The 20,704-nt window shown below is 33.5% G+C and overlaps 1 protein-coding gene across 1 annotated transcript in view; it reads left to right on the forward strand.

The window, feature by feature from the left end:
* LOC108574437 overlaps nucleotides 1-8,100 on the forward strand; it is a 13,827-nt gene extending 5,727 nt beyond the window's left edge. The window contains exons 3-6 of the mRNA XM_017937029.1: nucleotides 2,547-2,728; nucleotides 3,104-3,302; nucleotides 5,701-5,807; nucleotides 7,975-8,100. Of these exons, the coding sequence (XP_017792518.1) occupies nucleotides 2,547-2,728; nucleotides 3,104-3,302; nucleotides 5,701-5,807; nucleotides 7,975-8,100 (614 nt within the window). The remainder of the gene's footprint in view (nucleotides 1-2,546; nucleotides 2,729-3,103; nucleotides 3,303-5,700; nucleotides 5,808-7,974) is intronic.
* The last annotated feature ends 12,604 nt before the right edge of the window (nucleotides 8,101-20,704 follow it).

Here is a 20,704-nt window from a genome sequence, read left to right on the forward strand (position 1 = left end):
CAGTCTTACATATTAATTTCATTAATTTTAGTTATTTATTTTATTTATTTATTCGTTAATTTAATTCATAATTTTATTATGAATAGCTTTGTTGAAAACCCTTATCTTCATACGTTATCAGAGATAGGTGTACGAAATGATACCTTTTCCTGCAATAACTAAGTTAAAAATTTTTCTTCACTTTTTGTGGTTATTTCATTCTTTTATATTCTACCATGGATGTTCTTGATTTCTTAGTTGAAGAGAAAATTGCTCGTTTAAAGCACAATCTTGGACGTCAATTTTCCCAAGCAACCCCACTTGTTTGCAGGACAGCGATACCGTAGAATTGGAACGAAGATGTTCGTACCAACTGTTAGAAATAAGGCATTGGCCGTGTGCCAGGTGGTCGATTGTTAGCTCATGAATGGTATTAAAGCAGAAGCTTTTACACCTGGCCAATTGTAATAACGGCGCGTTACGAGTATTATTTGAACTTGAAATAATCGCAAACGTTTCCTGTAGCATAACTTCGTTAAATCCAGATCAAAGATTCTTACTCTTCCTTACGTAAATGCAATAAAAAGTATAATTAAGTTACTTAAATGTGATGAAAATATAATACGTTCCTTTCTGAATCTGCTTTTAGGAAGAAAAAAGGAAACTTTTATTTCCATTTTATATACATTTTTCATTCTTTTCTGTGAAAAACAAATAATTCCAACTAAAAAATGAAAAATGAAACGTTGCAGGTGTTGCAAAAATTTTATAAAATCAAAAAGACACTTTTCAGACAAAATTTTTATTTGTATTTCTCATTTTATTTTATTTTGATACATTATTGTAGGAGAAACAAACTTTCATTTAATCACTATGTTATTCTCACACATTACAGAGAAGACAAGTCTTTATTTAATCACTATGTCATGAATAATGCAAACTGTTTATACTAAAATTACTTATTTGTTTACATACGATAATTAGATTGCTAATGGAGTACATAATTCATTTAATACAGTACATAAATATAATTATCGCCTTCGTGATAACTGTAATAAATTGCGCGCTTAATTTTTATTCAACTCTTCGTACTTACGTACACTTGTCTCTTCGAATGGCACGTAAATAATTGGAAATTGTAATTCACCATGTATCATTTATAATTTACAAACCTGAATAATTTAGTTGCACGTCCCATAAGCAACATATTACCTCTTTTCACAAATGCGCAAGTCCACGTTCTTCTTTGCGTTTTTACATAAATTCGCCAATAAAATTCGCACACCGGCAGTAGCAAAGGAGAGCTTTAATTAAAACAGAAATGAATTTTACGGAGCGGTAATATCAATTTTCTCATTAGGCGTACACGATGTGGCTGAATGCAATAATGTTATTAAGCCAGCTGGTGAATGGACAACGCGTATGTTTGCACGCGCGTGCACGTAGAGATTGAGTCGCTTATTAAGGTACGAGGCTCGCCGAAAGACCACCACGATAAGGATAGAGAATGCTTTTTTCCCCAAGAATTTCGTATTAAAAAAATTTCTCATTTCTCTACCGATCGTCGCGTTTCTAATGGACATTAAATTAAGACGAATTTTTGGCAAACTGAATCTTTTGTGTCCAAGCCTAATTTTTTTACCGTTTTACGCTTTGAAAAAATCGGAGAAAATTCTGGAATACTCATCGAAGTCTCCGCTATATTGTAGAATTGTTCGTTAAGTGAAGTGTTTGAAACTTTTTTGGATAAAAATTACTTGGGTCGTTGAAGACCCTGATTACGATTTCAGATTGAATTATGACTTTTCTATTGTTAAATACATACTGAAATGAGAATTTTTCTAGATGGAATATTTTTCGACTGGGAAATTCGCTGGTGAAAAAAGTGAACGATTTTTGTTAACGCATCGTGTGATATTAAGTCATTATGGAATATACCTTTTTTCTTTCATTTTTCAATATAGGAGTCACAGAAAGCAAGATTTAATGGGTTTCTTTTATGAACCTTTAAGGTTGATTACAGACTGTCAATCCTCCCATGGCAATATAGATTTCGTTACAGCGAAGTTACGAAGTTAATTGAAATTTATTTCTAGCGAGGAAACTTGTATCAGATCACTTTTAAAGCAAGTTGCGCGTAAGGTACGATTAATATCAAATGAACGATCAATTTTACATGTGTCTACGTTATAAAATTGTGGAAAATAAATTCATTCTCTTTCTTAATTAATAAGTTCGACTTTCGGATGACGGTTTGTCAAATTTTAAACAATTTCGCGAATTGTAAAAGTATCACTTTAAAATGAAACATTTTTATCTTTGTTTTATAACCCGAGAAAAAATTTCCTGCAATTTGCTCGGATTAAAATGAAACATAAGTAATACAAAGAGTTATATTTAATTTTCAAGAACTAACATTAAGTAACTTTTTCATTTCACGTAATTTGTACTTTTCTGAAATTAGAGAAATTTTCTATTAGTTAAAAATTGGGAAAGCATTATGGTTATATGAACGTAAGTTTCATTGCACTGTTTCACTGTAGTCATTGTCGTTTGTTTGAATTTAGGTGGACAAACTAAGGAAGAGGTGATTGAAACGAACGAAAGATTAAGGATTGTAAGGATACGCCTGGATGGAAGTTACGAGATCGCTAAGCGTGCACTTGTTGAGCTTATGTGCAAATACACAGAAAGCAAGCAAGTCCGCAATGTGTTTCAACGTTACAACCTCTTAAAACTAATGATTAAGGTAATTAAAATGTATATATTCATTTGTTTATAATTAAGATCGACAAATTACTTTAAAATACGAATGCATGCAAAAAGATTGCAAATAATTTCTCCGAATATACATATAAACATTTCTGGTGCAATTTGTACACTTGGACCTAAAATTTTGTCAAATTGTTTAGTTTCTTCGAAACAGTTTCGTTACACTTCATTTTCTTAATACCAATTTCCTGCAATCGGATTGAAGTATCTTTAACAATAATACACTTTGTTCGTTTCGATTTGTTTCTCTTTGGATTGGTCGTTGGATGTCAAAATAGAACAAATCAGTATTGGAAGTACCTGTGTACCTTTTGTAATTGTGTATAGTGTGTCCGTGGTTTTGCTATTGTAGGACGTGATCAAGTTGGAGACACAATACTGGACACTGGTGGATATACCGAAGCAGGAAAAACAGGAGACAGTACCTGCCTTTGTCCTGCGCGCCTGTTCCATTATGGAGAAGACTCACAAAAGTGGAGAGGGTGTGAAAACCTCAGCCCGACTGGCTGAGGAGGCTGAGACCAAGAGGGAACGCATAGAGAGACTCGAAAGTGAGTGGAAATTGTATTAGAGAGGGTCAGTTTGCCATATACCGAGTATTTGATCAGACGGAAATAGAAAATTTCATATTTTGACAGTGGAACGAACGATCGGGTCAAAAGTGACCCATTAGCGACCTTCCAAAAGTGCATTTTTATGTAATTAACTCTCGCTGCGGTAGATTATTGGCAAAATCTTTCGCTTAAGCGTTTAAAAATTTTTAAAAGTTTAAAATTTATCATTTTTAAATTTCTATTGTTAAATTAAAGCGAGAGTACTCGGAGGATTGAATTTCAAGCGAAATTTAAGAATTGAATTAAGGCGAAAGTATACCAAAAGTGTACCAAAAATCAATAGTAGTGAAAGGGTTAAAACGTGATTGAAAAATTAGATTCATATCGACACAAATAGAAGTACACATGCTGAAAACAAAGTCAGGAAGATACAAACGATAATATTAACCCGTATCGAATATTCACTTCTTCTGGAAAGATGCTAATGGGTCACTTTTGACCCAGCCATGCTTCTAGTATTAAATATATCGTGACGGTACCTCCTAGGCTCTACCACCAGAGGGACAACCATTCTCACTAGTCCTCGCTAAAGCTCCTGTTTGTATACAGAGTTTTTCAAAACATGTGGGTATAACTTCATGGATTCAGCACGCTAAAATAAGAAAAAAAGTTCATATAAATATGGTATGACCTTGTTTAGCCTTGTATAGCCGTTTATGTGTCTTCCAGTAATTCTTACGACTCTATTGACTGCTTCTTTTAATTGTTTACAACGCTTCTTATCTCATGCACGACCTTTTGGTCTGCTATGTAAGTACTATTTTGTAATACAAGTTCTTGGTGGTAACAGCACGTATGGAAATCTGCTAATACATTTCATAATAATTTGAAGTGATCATTAGATACATTTCATAACAATTTCAGTGATAATTTAAAATTATGGAAATTATTAAATAACAGATATCTATATATGTTTTTATAAACTTTTATTCTTATTTTAGCGTACTGATTTCATCCCTGAAGTTATACCCACATGTTTTGAATCACTCTGTACATAGGGTGGACAAAGTAACAAATCACCTTAATTATTTCTCTTACTACTAGACCAATACAAATTGTTCTTTTAAATACCTTGATTTAAAGGGCCCTACAGGCTGATTGCAGTATATGTTTTATAGCTAATTTCTTTTTTTCATAATTATCAAACTCACCTTTAATTGGCCACCCTGCATACAACTTCCAACCTGAGTCTAACTGGTCTCGTAGGTAGTAATACCGACGAATCCACTAAAAGGCCCAGAAATCTCTTTCCTTTCCTGCCTATCTTCCCTTCGTCTATTTCCTTCTTCCACAACCAACCGCCATAATATATTTAAAATATTGTCATTGCAGAAATTGCGCGGAAAAGACACGACTCAACAGCTGTCTTGTCGCTTGGAAACTTTCCAAGCATGAATAATATATTACCTTCTATCATACGTGCTCGATAGGACCAAGAAGAGATCAGCTATGGCATTATAGCAAAATTGTCATTCAGCACTACTACTATGCGTACCTTGCCCCACAAACAATCCTGCGTTCAATTATGTGTAATTCACTTATACATACAGCTCTTTGTGTTTTGTCGAAATTAATACTATAATTTGCGATAATAACTTTATACGAGTAAAATAGTTTAGCAGTTTTGTTTGACGTCATAAAATATTTGTATCCTTTAGATAAAAATTAGAAGGTAGATTAAAATTAGAAGTAAGCTGCTTATTTGTTAAACGATCAATATATTATTTTTTACTTGTAGAAACAGATTTGTTATGACGTAAAAATTACATTGTTAGGTATTGAGAAAAATGATCCAATCGGAAGATGAAGAGTAACATATTAAATGTCACATGAAATTTACGACAATAGTACTTCTATCATGTTTAATTTTAATCAGAGACATTAAAGGAACAATGGAACGTCCCAAAGTGATAATCACCGAGTTTGATGAATTTTTGGCATATGGTAGATCTTGTAAAAATATTGAAAAGCTGAAAATCGTTCTCAAAATTAGGAGTATTTAGTCCAATATCTGAAAAACTATTAGAGACAGAGGAGTGGTGTAAATTGACTAAATTTGTATTTCTGAACGTCGAATGTGACTGCGTAAACAGATTTGGAATAAGTCCATTTGTTTAAATAATATATTAAAAATTATCACATTTTTCTTCATTTCTCTTGTAAAATATTTGTCGATTTTCGCGTAAATGTTTATATACAAATTATAGGCCCAAATACAAAGTACAAATAGACCAGAATTTTGATTGCCAATGGGAAAGGTTTCATCGGATGTAATATATTCTATACCCGTTTACTATCGATTTATCCCTGTATCTATTTGTTCAATTGTGTGCAGGTATGACAACAGCACAGATCGAAACAGAGAACACGCAAATGACTAACGATCTGTACAGACTGCTGAAAAAGTACACGGGACTAAGAAATCTCATTCGGGATCTAAAGGTATTTATAACCGTACAAATTCTTTTTCCCCCCGATATTCATTGCAATTGGGCAAGCGAATGAACAGTTCGACGTAAATGTATTCGAAACACCTGTGAAGAATCATCAAGCTCACTTCGAAGTATCTCTTCCATACTTATCCTTTTGTTTCCGTTCAACCTGCAATCGCACTTTCGTTAATCCTTTTCCGTGTCGTTCGAACAGATTGACAGAGAAAGGCTATTCGATGCAGTGAGAAAAGTAAATAATAATTTTTGCTGCTCGCGAAATTTATAACTTCTTTTTATGATAACTTTAAATTTATAAAGAGAAATTTATGATAACTTTTGCATACAATTCTTATACCATTGGTTTACTATTTCTCAAGGTGTTCGAGATTTCAAATGACAATTGTAGAAAGTTTCAATACGGAAATTACATTTTTTAAGAAAACTTCGATATCTGGTTCGTAAAGTAATGATCTCATGTTCAGTGGCGGGCAAAGTTCGTTTTCTTCAAATTTTGATTAGATCAACTCTATGGAAATTAAACGAGGAACACTGCCAAACTACAATACGATTTAAGACCTGCTTCTCCAAATCGTAACTACATTTTTCATCACATTTTATGCTCGCGAAAGAGAAACTCGCACTGCAGTAGGTTAAAGATCTACATACTCAATATTTCCTTTTTCGTCTTATTTGTGTTTTAACTTCTTATCAACTGCTCACACATGGTTATCAGCGATGATGATTCCGAGTAAATATATTACAGGAATACTGGATTTTATTATAAAACATCAAACCTCTTAGGAAGGAGAATATGTACTTTCAGTATTCGCCGAGGATCACCGATACCTGCTCAATATTGTTTTATTTAACGAGTCGAGCTCTGTAAATGTTCATCACGACTTAGCCTGTTTCCTTTCTAAAAAGGGCAATGTGACATCGATAGAAAAAATTGTTGTATCGGGTATGGAAAATCGCGAAGATTCTGAAGCGCCGATATTTGGGTCATAAAAAAGGGGGTTAAAAATATATGTATTTACATATTTCACGATGCAAGCCGCGAGCGTGGACTAATCCATCAGCTGAAAGTTTGTTTTTTTTTTACCGGGATACGTTCACATTGCCTTTTTCCAGCGACTGTTTTTAACGTGCAGCTTGAAAGAAATTTCAATTTCACCGTGCTTTATTATTTGTAGTGTTCACCGTTATGGAGAAAAGTGTAAGCCATCGTTACTTTTTAAGTGAAGTAAGTGTATTCTAATAAGCAGATTGAAATTCTTAGTTAAAATTTATTGTGATAATGTAATTAAGAGAAAGATTATTTGCAACTTATTTTTCTTAATGATCATTATATTTAAATATTTCATGCTTCCTGAGTATATTTTAAAATTTATTATCACTGTATTTGCTATCAAAGCATTTGTTCAATTTTGTGAATGAAAAAAGGAACGAAAAATTAATTTTTAAATTTCGATGCAAAAAGGTACTCGTTCCATTTAAAAAATTCAAGGTCGTCTTGTAATCTTGTAAACTAATATGCTATTTAAAACAAAATCATTGCAACATCATGTGTTCCCTTTAATACCGTGCAATTCCTATATAAAACACATACTTTAGAAGTTATTCAGGGGTGGATAATTTATGTGAGTCACCCTTTATATTAGATAATGAAATAGAACTACGAATGTGCACCGTTTAAATCACTTTTTGTGCATTTCATAGCAGACTCATTGACTCGTTATCTTACCTTTACAATTAATCCCATAAGAATAAAACTCAAGCTGTTTGATCTAATTTTAAAGAAAGCTATTCTGCTTTGAAGGGTGTCCACATATTTCTGTCCTTGACTGTATGTATGTATGTATATCTTTAATTGTGTTCCCTTAGGGTTACAATTTTCCTTACCCTAATCTTATTCTATATTTACAATTTTCTTATTACTATCTTACATGTACTCCTCTTACATCCTGCTATTTTTTACATCTACTTTTCCATCATTACCCATTCTTTACCATTACTGCGTTCAATTTAGTATATTTGGTATATTAATATTAATACACAAAAATTGATATACCTAAATTTTGGCAGTTTGGTATATTAACACTAATATACAAAAATTAATATACCTAAATTTTTCGCAATTTAGCATACTAATGTCACTAATGCACCGTTTGCTACAGGAGGAATACAACAGCTCAAAGGTGTACCCAATCTTTCCTCGCTATCCAATTTTGAAGGATATGATAAAGGACATAATGCACAACCCAGACTACATGGAGGTTTGTCACGAGGTGGACCAAGCATAGCGGCCGGACCCCCTCCACCGTTCGCCACGTATGACCTTGTAAAATTCTATTTACCAAGGATCTTAACGTGGTAGTTGGTGAAGGGGGTGAACCAGAATGGAGGTTGAAAAAGGCGTTTTTCTCATCCGTGGTGATCGATCACCTCAAACTCTATACATTTATTTTTCACACTTACACACTCTATGAAAACTTACATATCTATGTTTATTGCACATTACGATCATTTAATCTACAACCTGATTCATTTAAACCAGTACAAATTTACAAGGAACCATTCGTTATTCGTGTGATACAATTTATGCTAATTCTGTTTCTATTTATTGATCGAGTAAATTGTCAGAGAGAGAAAGAAAGAGAAGATGCGCGTATGTAAAGTAAAGAAATATAAGATCGGTGGAAGAAGTATAGCGAGCTTGTAAATTAAAGCATTCTGTTCTATGGTCCCTACCAAAAAAAGGATAACAACTGATAACCAGTACTATTTCGTATTCTATCGGACAAGTGAAAAGTCCTAATCAACATTTTCAATATTTAAAGTTTCTTTCTGTGCCTAACGTATAGTAAACTTATGTGACCAAAGCAGAGATCAATTGGTTAGTCGAATTTTCAAAACGTGGACCTGATATGAAATGAAGGAGATGATAAAAATTGAAAATGCTAGAAACTGAAATTAAAAAAGAGAAAACTTAAATTAGAAGAATTTTCAAGACGACGGAGTATCCTTTTTTTCTCGTATTTCTGTTTTCTCAATTTTACGAGCTCGCCGTACATTTGTTTCACGTAGTATAATATTGTACCGAAAGAAGAAGAGAAAGAGAGGATAGGTTTTATCGGAAGATTTATGGTTACCGGAAGGATTCTTTCGAAAATCCTTGGTACGACGGAATAAAGCTTATAGCATAGTCGAATCTACGTAGTGGAATTGACCACGGAAGATCTACTACTTGGTGCAATGCTAGATGACAATTAGACTGAGGATGTTCGTGTAAATACGTATTTTTGTAGGAATTGGTAATAAAATGGAACATGGTTCTAATTTTGTATATTTTACACATTTTTTTGTTAAGAATATATTGCATATTTCACATACGTTTAGCATATTTATTTCGTAAATTCCAATATGATCTACTGAACTTTCGAACAAATTTGCCAAGTACGTGAAAAATGTTGGAAAAAGTAGTTTCTTGTAATTTAAATTAATATCACAGTGTCTAAGTAATAAAGGTTCCATTATTACGACACATTTCCAACATTTTCCCACATGTTTATACAGTGGATTCCAGTTAATTGGGACACATTGGGACCGGACTATTTTATCCCAAAATAGCGAATTTCTACAGGAAAAATCTGAACAACGTAAAAAATGAAGCCAAAAACGATTTATTGAAAAACATATGTAATATTCGGTCTTGAATACAAATGTGTATTTAAGCATGCAAACAAAGCTAACAATAAGTAATAAAATTACATTAATAAGTAATCAAAAATAAGTAAATAAACACGTATTTATATTCCGTTCTTCAGTATCTGTCCAAAATAAACGGCGGTCCCGCTTAACCGGCGTCCCAATTAACCGGAATCCACTGTATATTATATTCTCATATTTCACATACTTCATTGACATATTTTAAGCACATAAACATCCTCAACCTAATGACAAAGTAAGCGCAACAATTAATTTGCATTTCGTGAACAAAGAATTACCAAAATCGAATAAAACAAAATGGCACTTCTTTTTCCGATTCCAAAATTGACGAAAATCGGGTGCACGCCGTGAATAGAAACACCAAGTAGCAGATCAAGAAGCAATTCCAATTAAAGAAGAAAATCAAACCGATCACCTTAGTTTCTGATTCCGATCGGAATAGCCGCTTGCACGTTGAAACACAAAATACATTACACCGACGCGTTTCACGTAAACGCCGCGCACGGTGTAAAATTTTAATTAAGGCAGCTAAAAATATCGCTTTTTACGGAAAGAACCGGGAGAACATTAGATCCGTAAGACGTGTCTCTCCCTTGTCGAACATATGAATGCGTGTGCGTGTGCGTTTGTGTACAAATTATATATCTCGCGCGCCCGCGTGTGTGTGTACATGTGTGTATGCTTATTGAAGTTGAAGATAATTAAAGGTATTAATTGTGAAAAGCGATATCCTGCTTCCCGCTATGGTCGTGACACACGACGTCGCCGTTAACCCTTTCATCGCTGTTGGCGTCTATTTAGGCGAATTGAAAATGTGCCCGCGCTGTGCCCTTGGCGTGTTTCGGCACACTTTCATCTTAATTTTCGCGCACTTCCACCGTAATTTAACGGAAGAATTTTAGGAACGTAGAATTTTACATTTGAATTTAACAATTTTTCTTTTAACTTTGAAACGCTGAAACGGAAGTTTTCGCGACCACGATGGAACGCGCGTTACGTACTAAAATCTGCCGCAGCGAAAGGGTTAAGTATTGTGAAACTAATAAATAGTTCGTTGAGCAAAGGAGACCTCTATTTACCTACGAACAGGACAAACGGTAGCAATCTAGTGAAATAATATATATTTATCCTGCATAAAACACAGCTTCCCGAGTAATTACATTGTTCTCTTTTTTTTTTGCAGAACGTAAGAATTTTTGGTTTTATGAAATCTGTTATAGGTACAACATTGTTCAGTTGATATCACTGATATATCGCACAGTGTGTAATATGCTAATACGGTTGACAAGGAAATTAATTGCACTCGTTGATTTATTTGACCGTTTACCCCAGTCGATTTTCTATCAACACTGTACAAATATTGAGTAATTGACGATTTACACGGAGTATTTGCTTTGCCATTTATTTCCTAAATTGGGTTTCGAAACACACAAAAAGGAAATTTATTAAAAATTACTTATTGATCGTTTTAATTCTAACAGCGTTCACGAATATTTGTATTGTTTCTGTCTGTTTATTAACATCTACGTTGTATGATTTTTTTATATGATTTTAGAATAGAAGCTTCAATTTTTGCATAATTTCCGTGTGTAGAAGTAGGTACTTTCATTAAATTCGTTAACGAAAAAGAGACTTGCTATTTAGGGGGTACATCACCCTGAAACTTCTAAAAATAGGTAAAGTTTAAGAATTTTTTCACAAGTAATTATAAAATAAAAAATTTCAATTTTTCCAGAGGACATAAATGTGACTTTTAGCCTTTCTTCTTCAATTTTCAAAAACTAAATGTGTTACAAATTGGAGAAGTTATTGCCAAACTGCTTCAGCTAGAACGCCGATGGCAGCCAGCAATCGACGCTCTAACAGAAGATCGTTCGCAATAACTCCTCCATTTTCCAACGTATTTACTTCAAAAAATTAAAGAAGCAAGCCGAAAGTTACATCTACATCCTCTGAAAAAATTGAATAGTTACGTTTAACAGTTACCTACGAAAAAAATTGCCAAATGTTACCTATTTTCAGACACCTCAGGGCGGTGCATCCCCTTGACACTTTTATTTTTCGCAGGAAGCACTTCGTTAAGAATATCCCGTATAAGCTTCTTTTACGTCCGTTGAAAGACTATGCAACGTGTATGTACATTGAACTCCACCTTGAGGTAAAATAATCTACTTCGTATGTTGAAACAATGATAGCCATAGGTCGCACATAACGTTGTTGTAAAAGAACGAGGATGTAATGCAAGATACATAAGTGTTACTTTGATACAGCAAACATATCGTCATTGCCGCACTTACGTATATAATATAAATATAACGATACCTACGTTAACCCATATAAACGACTACATATACGTACGTACTTTGCATTCTACAGTCTGATCGTAATTGATAATTGTAACGTTATACAAATTATGATATTCTACTTAATCTAACGGCCATGTTTCAGGTATTGATAAAATCGTGTCGATTGAATTCAAACCTTTTTATCGATGAAGAGTACATACGTATGTAAGCGAGATATACCACGTTGCATTTAATAGTGATCGCTATTACGCCACGTTATCGTTTCGAGAATATGAAATTCGTGGAATTAACCCAGATAACACGTGACGTCTTAGAGACGTCCATTTCAGACGTCTTGAAGACATACGAATCCGGTGCATTCAGTTGCAAAAAGTTACGCCTTTGTTCTGTTTTCAAGGCGTTCCTAAAACCAGAGCATAGTGCTTCGTAGCGCCACGTTTCAAAGACGTCTTGATTTGTAACACTGGACGTCGTTCAGACGTCTTTTGGGTATCGTTAGGCTTTCACTCGACGTCTTTAAGCCGTTCAGGAACGTCTGTGTGCTATTTGGGTATTATCGTGCGTTATTGTTTTTTGAGAACTTAAAATTCGTGGAATTAATTGAATACTAAGTACTTGTTTTTCTGTCCTTAAATAATTTTAATTGAACGTAACATGAAATCTCGAATTTTTGAGCTAAAGACGATTATTTGTTACTCGTATTTCGTTCAAAGTTTGGGTTTGCTTGGATCATCTGTACGATACAGTCGATCGTAAGCTTTTTTTCATACAAATTCACGGATATTTCATCTCTCTTATTTCTAAGATAAAAAGTGGTGCATAGAAGGTATAAAACAATAATAATAATAATATAAATAGAGCACAATAATGTTGATATTTAAAACGGTAATAATTATTACTCAATACGACGATACTTTATAGAGAAAGTGTGATTTGATAACAAATTACGAGCCTCGAGAGCAAATGATTTTTCGAAAACATGTTGATTTGAAAAAGACGTTCGCGTAATTCCAGTGTCGCATCGATCGTGCAAATTCATAGGAAATACTGTATAAATGATACTAATTATTTACTTCGAACGGTTCGAGTTGAATAATTTATTTCAATATAGACATATTTCGTGCTATTGATTTTCATTATTGAGCAAAGTACGTACTTGGCAGCCTTTAAAGTATATTGTGTGTTTTATCGTTAAGACATAATCGTAAATGAAATGGAATACGAATAATCTACTAAATAAGTAATGTATAAGGAAAGAAAAAAAAAAATGGCTGACAGCTCGAAATCAAAATGCAACGTATAATGCGCGACATACATTGAGAGGACAAAAACGATCCACTTTCAGAACGTGGGCCCTTTTCAATGTGTGACGATGCCTAGTGACCCACACTCTGCTCCCTTGTATGTTTAAAACCACTCTTATATCCCAATTGAAACACATTACACGAAATAGAACATCAGATATATCAAATACAATCTCGAATGTATAGTCGGTGGAAGCGATATAGGGAGATCGTAAAATCGAGATATGGAGCTCGAGCCTTGTTCAGGGCCGTCAGATGTCAACTCGGAATTGGTTCCTTGATCTTACAGTATATTTAAAAAAAATTTGTCTGCGCCTTAATCGTTGACAGCTGTAGGTTAATTTTTACCGATGCAGGAATTACCGTTGGTCAGAAGGCGACATAATATCCTTAAATGAAAGATTACAAGCAGAAATTTTAAACGCCAATTTACAAATAACCCACGGCCCTGTGTGTACGGTTACATCAATCGGTGCTCGCCATTTTGAAGCTTCAATTTACGACCTCGCTGTGTCGCTGCCACCAACTGTACATACAGTTCACAGAAATGCTGGGTACAGGCGTACATAGAAAATGAAAATAAAGGATAATTAAGTTGTCGAGTGGCATGCTTGACTAATACTGGAAATAATAAGAAGTAATTTATACTCTCGTAAACGCGCATTCCTGTCTTTACACAAATTGATAGATAATATCGAAGCAAGATGAAAAATTCACGACGTGTGAAAATGGAACTTTTTACATTTGAGAATTTTGCAGAGAGGAAAATATTTTTCGAAGGGGTGTATTCGCTTTTATTGCATCGATCGTCCTCGGTTCATTGATATCAAAAAGTGACGCGTACAAAATACAATTCTAAGCGACCGTGAATGACGAGCTTATGTGACCAGTGCTTTAATTATTACAGATATTATCGTAACTTTTCTTTTACAATCTATACGTATACGTTTCCAAAATTAAAATTTTCTTAAAAATTTCGTAGTGTGTCAAGAAATTTGAAAAAAAAAAAAAAAAAAGAAACTATCAGACATAAATTCAACAAAATAATCACATACGATGAAACGAAATTTTTATTTTTTTTTTTTTAATTATATCAGAGATATCAGTATTGTTGCAAGATTATATTGTGTGAAATTGTACAAAACAGGCGAACGTATTAAAGATTTTTGTCTGCATCCAGCAAGTCTATAAGTAAAAGAAAACACATACTGTACTGACTGTTTAGAATAGCGCTTTTGTCGTAGATATTTATCTTACTCTATAATGTGTGCACGTAAGAAGAGGTGCAATACTTAAAAAAGAAATTTCACAACACAAAAACTACACAATAGCTTGATAACTTCTCGATTTAGTTTCAAATTGATATTTTCGAAATTTCGTTGTCTAGCATAAATGATCTATGTTTTTTTTTCTACCTGGATGATAATTCTTACGAATGCATTAAAATGAATCTACGTAATCAAACGTTTACTTGTACTGCGAATCAAAAAGAGAGCAAAAATCGTTAATAAATACATAAAGATCAAAATTCAGTTGAAAAAGAGAAAAACAGAAACGAGAATATTACTTTCGCAACGTCAATTAATTATACTGTATTCGTAACACTGTACGTCTCTATTTTAACGTTAAAACAAAGACCAAAGATCAATCTGAACATTATCAAAAAGAAAGAAAGAAAGAGAAAAGCATTACGCGTAATATATATTGAATTATGAAATTTTTTCTTTCTCAAAAGTTGACTGGTCAAATTCTATTTACAATAACTATATAAGAAGATATATTTACGATTATCTTGGGATAATTCAGTCGCGAAGCCACAGTTGATATTTTTTATGCAAAACAAAATACCTTCTTAGACCAATTATCGTATAATGTTAAGAAAAGCTTTGAATTGATGAATATAGCAAACAGTGCTCGCCTTTTTGATGAAACTAGGAGAGTGCCAAATAGATTTTGAAAGTTTATACGTGTGTGAAAGTGCGAATATAGTGTTATACAGTTACATACATTTCTGAATGTTTCTGTGAAATTTTTATATAGTGTGTTGTACCTAATATTATCGACATAGTTCTATTTCACTGGACTGATCGATAATTATACGTCAAACATTCGGATAGCTTTGTGAGAAGGAAAAATTATTACGTATGTGTAATTTGTAAATTGAAATAACTCATTTTACCAGGTTGTTACCAATGAAATGACCGAGATGTTAGTCAAACTTTCAAGATACGTAGATTTAGCAAAAATATTTATTAATCGAAGTATGATCAATTGCAAGAAATGAAAATTAAAAATTTACTTTACTTAAAATTTAATTTTTCACTTTTTAGTTCGACTAAAAGTGAAAGTTAACTTTCGTACACAATCTGACGCTTAAATAATTATCGAAGAATTTGAGACAGTTCCGAGTTTTAAATTGACAGTTACTTGAGGACGAAATTTTCAAATTGGCCATTTCGTATGCAACAATCTAATATATAGAATCAAAATTTCCACGGTTCCATTGATAGAAGTGTTGTATTTAATAAAATTCATACATCAAATATATATAAATATAATATAGGAAATAAATGATCGTTTGAATGTATAAACGTGAAAGATCAGTCCAACCAAAATGTGAACTATACATCATTTAAAGGTAATTAAGATGAAAAGATGTCCGATATGAGAGATCTATCTAATGTGTTTAAAGAGCGTGTATATGGTAGACGTAATAATCATGTTAATGTCTTATAGAAATGTATAACGTTCAATGGTGCTTTGGTTTCGTGTGAAAATTTTTATTAAGAGAAATCTTCGGAATATTTCTATAAACGTAAACGTAAAAATGCAATAGAAATATGCGAAAAAAAGAAGTTCTTTTAAATTTCCTCTTCCCATCCTAAGAGTAACGTAGCAATATGGCCGTAGAGTGATACAATTTGTACGAATGGACCGAAACAAACAAGCAAAAAAAGGAGAAATCAACTTGCTTCAACGTACGTTTTTATAGAAATTGGCCCGAACACTGAAAAAAGTTTTATACGTATCAAACAAACGGTTTGGTATACTTTTTAAAAAGAGACAAAAAAAAAAGAAACACGAAATTTCTTCCCGAATGAAATGAAGAAGAGAAGAAAACTTAAGTGATACACGAAAATCAATTATGAAATCAAAGGACCATTATTCGCTAATTAAATGTTCATAAATGTACAATAACGTTAATCCGGTCGGTAAAAAAGAAGTTCGTGGCTTTTTTTCGCGAGAAGAGTCGATTTTCGAGAATTTTCGCCTCGTGCTCTTGATAAGTGTGTTTATGGATCCATGAATGAAAATTCGACCAATCTGTATGTCTATAACCAAGTATAATTGTACGCTATTCCGCGCATGTTTCATCTACTACGACTAAACGATGTCCTTCTATAAGTCAGATATATTCGCTTTATAACGATAAGCTTTTTGGTGCATATCGATAAGTTACATAGATGTACAATTTTTACAGACGACGACAAACAAACAAAAAATAATAACATATAAATATATATATTTTGACAGAAACTTCAGTGTGAAGTTCGAGGAGATCTTGAGGAACACCTTACCGAGACTGTTCGTTTATTGTACGAGCTGCGAGACAAACGCAAAAGACGTGTCTGCCAGCGGAACAAGCAGTTTCGTGGTTAAAAAAGAAAAAAAAAAAGTTCAACGTCGTGAATTAACCGAGTAAAAAGAATTCTAATATCTTCGTGATATTTTCTAATATAATGTACGACGCCGCGAGTTTAACTGTTTCGGATATCTTCGATCCCATTGTACGAAAATGTTTCTATACTTTTATGTTTCAAACACGTGGGATTAGAGAAAGAGGGAAAAAAGAATTTGAAGATAGAATTTTCTAATTTCGAAACGGTTAGTATTTGACCATAGATTTCCGTTCCCCTGTTTGCGATTTCACTGTAACTACGATAAGTTACATCCTTTGTCTAGAGTCCACCCTTAAAAAGAGAAAAAGAATTGCGATGAACTTGAAGGTAGAATTTGTTTTAATTTCGAAACGGTTAGTATTTGACCATAGATTTCTGTTCGCGATTTCACCGTATCTCCCTTGTATCTGTTGCTCCCCTTTGTCGTTGGACGAAACAACCCTTTTCACAGCCTATTAAAATAACAGCGTACAGTAACAGATGCATAGGTATGATTAGCACAGCTAGCTTTGTGTACTTCATTGTAAAACGTGTGGTTTAATAAACAACCGGACTATACGAATATACAAAACAAGTCAATCAAGTGAAAGAACATAATTACATAGAACTACACGGATTGTTTCTTATCGTCTCGACGTGCATTACGAAACGTAGCACGTTTTGTTTGTCTTGCGAAACGCAGCACGTTTGTCTTCATTCATAAAAAATATTATGTTTCATTTTTCTCTGCAAAATGTAGCACATTTTTAAGTACGAAAAATAGCATGTTTCGTCTGTCGCTGTCGCGAAAATTAACGAGTTCGAGTGATTTGCCACGAAAAGAAGCAGATTTGAATAGTTAGCTACGAAAAAGAGTATGTTTAGCATTTATTACATTGTAAAGATTTTATTTTATTTTTTTTGGACCATGTAAGTCAGATATCTGATTTGATCGTAATATACGTTATTCCCCCCTTAATTGACGCAGGTTCGGGTTCGCGTCGCGACTGTTATCGAGGGAGGGAGGCGTTTTGGGAATTACCGACTGTTATATCTTTTTGGTTCGCTGGCTTCTTGAGTGCATCAGAAACGAGAGTGAGAAACAGTTTCATATTTCACATTTATTACTTATTAAACAATATTTTAAAAGGTTGAATTTTTCCATGCAAAATGCATTTCACTAATTTTTATCTGACCGCAGTCCGAAACGTGTCAGTTTTCGCCGCGAAATTCAAAATATGCTATTCTTCGTGGCGGAACAGCCGTAATGCGTTAATTTTCGCGGCAGAAGACCAAACGTGCTAATATTCGTAAGAAACAATGAAACGTGCTACTTTACGTGGCAAACTGACATCTACAATGTGCTACTTCTTGTAACGCGTGTCGATCTGTACTGTATAATCTCTGCAGTCAATAATCACAGAAACATCGATTTCCAAAACTGTGTGTATTTTTATTAAACACGCACGTTTCAACATCGCAAACAATTCCGAAGCAGTTAGAGCAGTAATTGTTCCGTAAATGTTTCTCGAACGTCGATCGTTGGTTGGTACCGTTAATCGCTAGTCCGTGTAGAATTTATAATATACATATAATCACTTAAGGTAAAAAAAAAAATACAGAGATAAGCTGTTGTGATGTTTGTATGTTCGTTACGGTAGAGCGGTGAGATCAGATTCGTTTAGAAATGCATAGTGTACAGCTACATTATAATCGTCTGTAGTATCATTGAAATTTTTATCAGTTCGAACGATATGTATTTGGTAATTTATTGGAATACAGTTGGAATACAACGTGTATTTCAGTCGATTGCAACATATAGTCGGTGAAACCGATACAGTGAGGTCGTAAAATCAGTCAAGCGTCGAAGCACACGTAATTCGAGCGTCAAAGCAACTCGAGCCTCGCTCAGGAACGTTCCATGCCTTCTCGGAATTGCTTCTTTTATTATGGTATATTTCAAAAATCTGTCTGCGCCTTAAGGAATCCCCAGACCAACGTGAAATATTCGTAGCAGCAGCGAATATTTCGCGGTGATATATTCGCAGCAGTACAATAGTACGTGGCAGCTTATACGTGTGTTCACACCGCGCGAAAAATTTCCGCTGAACTGCGAAGTTGTAGCGATTTTTTTTCGCCGCGGATTTACTATTTCGCTCTTTAAGGTGTTTTCTTCACTGCCGTTCGAAAGTCGCGACGTGAAAGCAATGACAAACGTAGAAAATAAAGGCACCAAATTCTGTAGATCAGTTTCGTACTTCAGTGTGAACAAAGAGGTGAATTTCGTTGCCGCTGCGTCTGCGAATATTTCGCGATGGTCTGGGGGATTCCCTTAATCGTTGACAGCTGCAGGTTAATTTTTACCGATACAGGAATTAATATCGAAGAGAGATTTAATATCGTATATCTTAAATGACGAATTGTAAGTAGAAATTTTAAATACCGATTCACTTTAATTTACGACTTCACTGTATCGCTTCTACCGACTATACATCTTTAATGATAGTTCTTTTTTTTCGTTAAAATACATCGCATTCAAAGATGACGTGACGATGTATCGTGACGAAAAATCTGACTGTACAAATTATGTTTAGACGACGAACAGAATTGCTTCATATTTTATATTACGTTCGATACGAACAATGTAAGTACACAAACCCTCATCGCGAAAAGAAAAAAAAAACATCGGTGTCTTGACTGTTTCATGTCCAATTAAAGTTTTTGATGTTTTAATAACTGCTTCGTTAAAGAAACAGAATCTTAACATTGTCGCTGCTGATGCTTCATTCTTTAAAATTACTACTTTAATATTACTCTTTCCACTCTTTCTACGTAATTTTGAATAACCTGATCAAAATTATTTCAAAGAAAATTGTTTGATAATTCTTTTATCTTAGAAAAATATTAGTAACTTTTTATATTTCCATTATTGATATATTTCATTTCAATTATGTTGGATAAAGCAGTCCGTTGTTTGATGAGGTTATGAAAGCTTTAACGGTAGCGACTGCGTTAAAATTCTTTAAAGAAGAGGTAGAGAATAGACGACGAGGTATGTGTAATGTCGATGTAAGTAAAAGCATTAGTTTGGAATTCGTGTTACTAATTAACAGATGAACGTGCCATATGTTAGTAAGCAAGGAAAATGTTACAAGGAAACTGTGTGTTTTTGTAATCGCGTTCCTTAAACAGACTGGCCCCCATAGATAACATTAAAAAGTAACGCGTTTATGTATGAACTGATGTTTAATAGTACACGATTAGCAATTAGATATTATGCTAGATTAGTGAAAACGTAATGTATGCTAGATGTCTAGTGTTGTGCTAGTGTTTACATCCTCCCATTTACGCATTCTATGTTTCCTAACGAAAGATAGTAAGTAGTAGTTATATATACATGCTAGATTAGTTTTAAAAATTAGATCTTATTCCGTTGATTTGAACAGAATCTTATGCTGCGATGTATATTGAATGTACGATCTTAATTTCGTCTAATACATCTTTGTTACTGCTAATGAAACTTTACTTATTTATTTGTTGTTAAGCTTTGTTAATAAAATACTATAAAATTTTAAATCTCTACTTAACTTTCCACGCATCTACCGTACATTTATCCTTTATTCTATTTTATGCATTATTATTTACATCATTTGATTCGTTCTTTATTTTATATGAATACGTTTATGTAAAATTGTTTACAAAACATTTATTTTCTAGTTTCAAGAATAGATTTTATTGGTTAATAAATTTTATTTTGCATTCAAAATATTAATACGACATAATAGACCTGTACGAATGCAATAAAACATTAGTTTCTTTAAATAACCATATCGCAAAAATTAGTCCATCGAAAACGTTAACTGTCAATAGGCGGCACCACTAATAGCATGGAAGTTAGTAACAATCAAG

The sequence above is a fragment of the Habropoda laboriosa genome, unplaced genomic scaffold (assembly GCF_001263275.1).
Source record: "Habropoda laboriosa isolate 0110345459 unplaced genomic scaffold, ASM126327v1 scaffold172, whole genome shotgun sequence".
NCBI classification, from domain to species: domain Eukaryota; kingdom Metazoa; phylum Arthropoda; class Insecta; order Hymenoptera; family Apidae; genus Habropoda; species Habropoda laboriosa.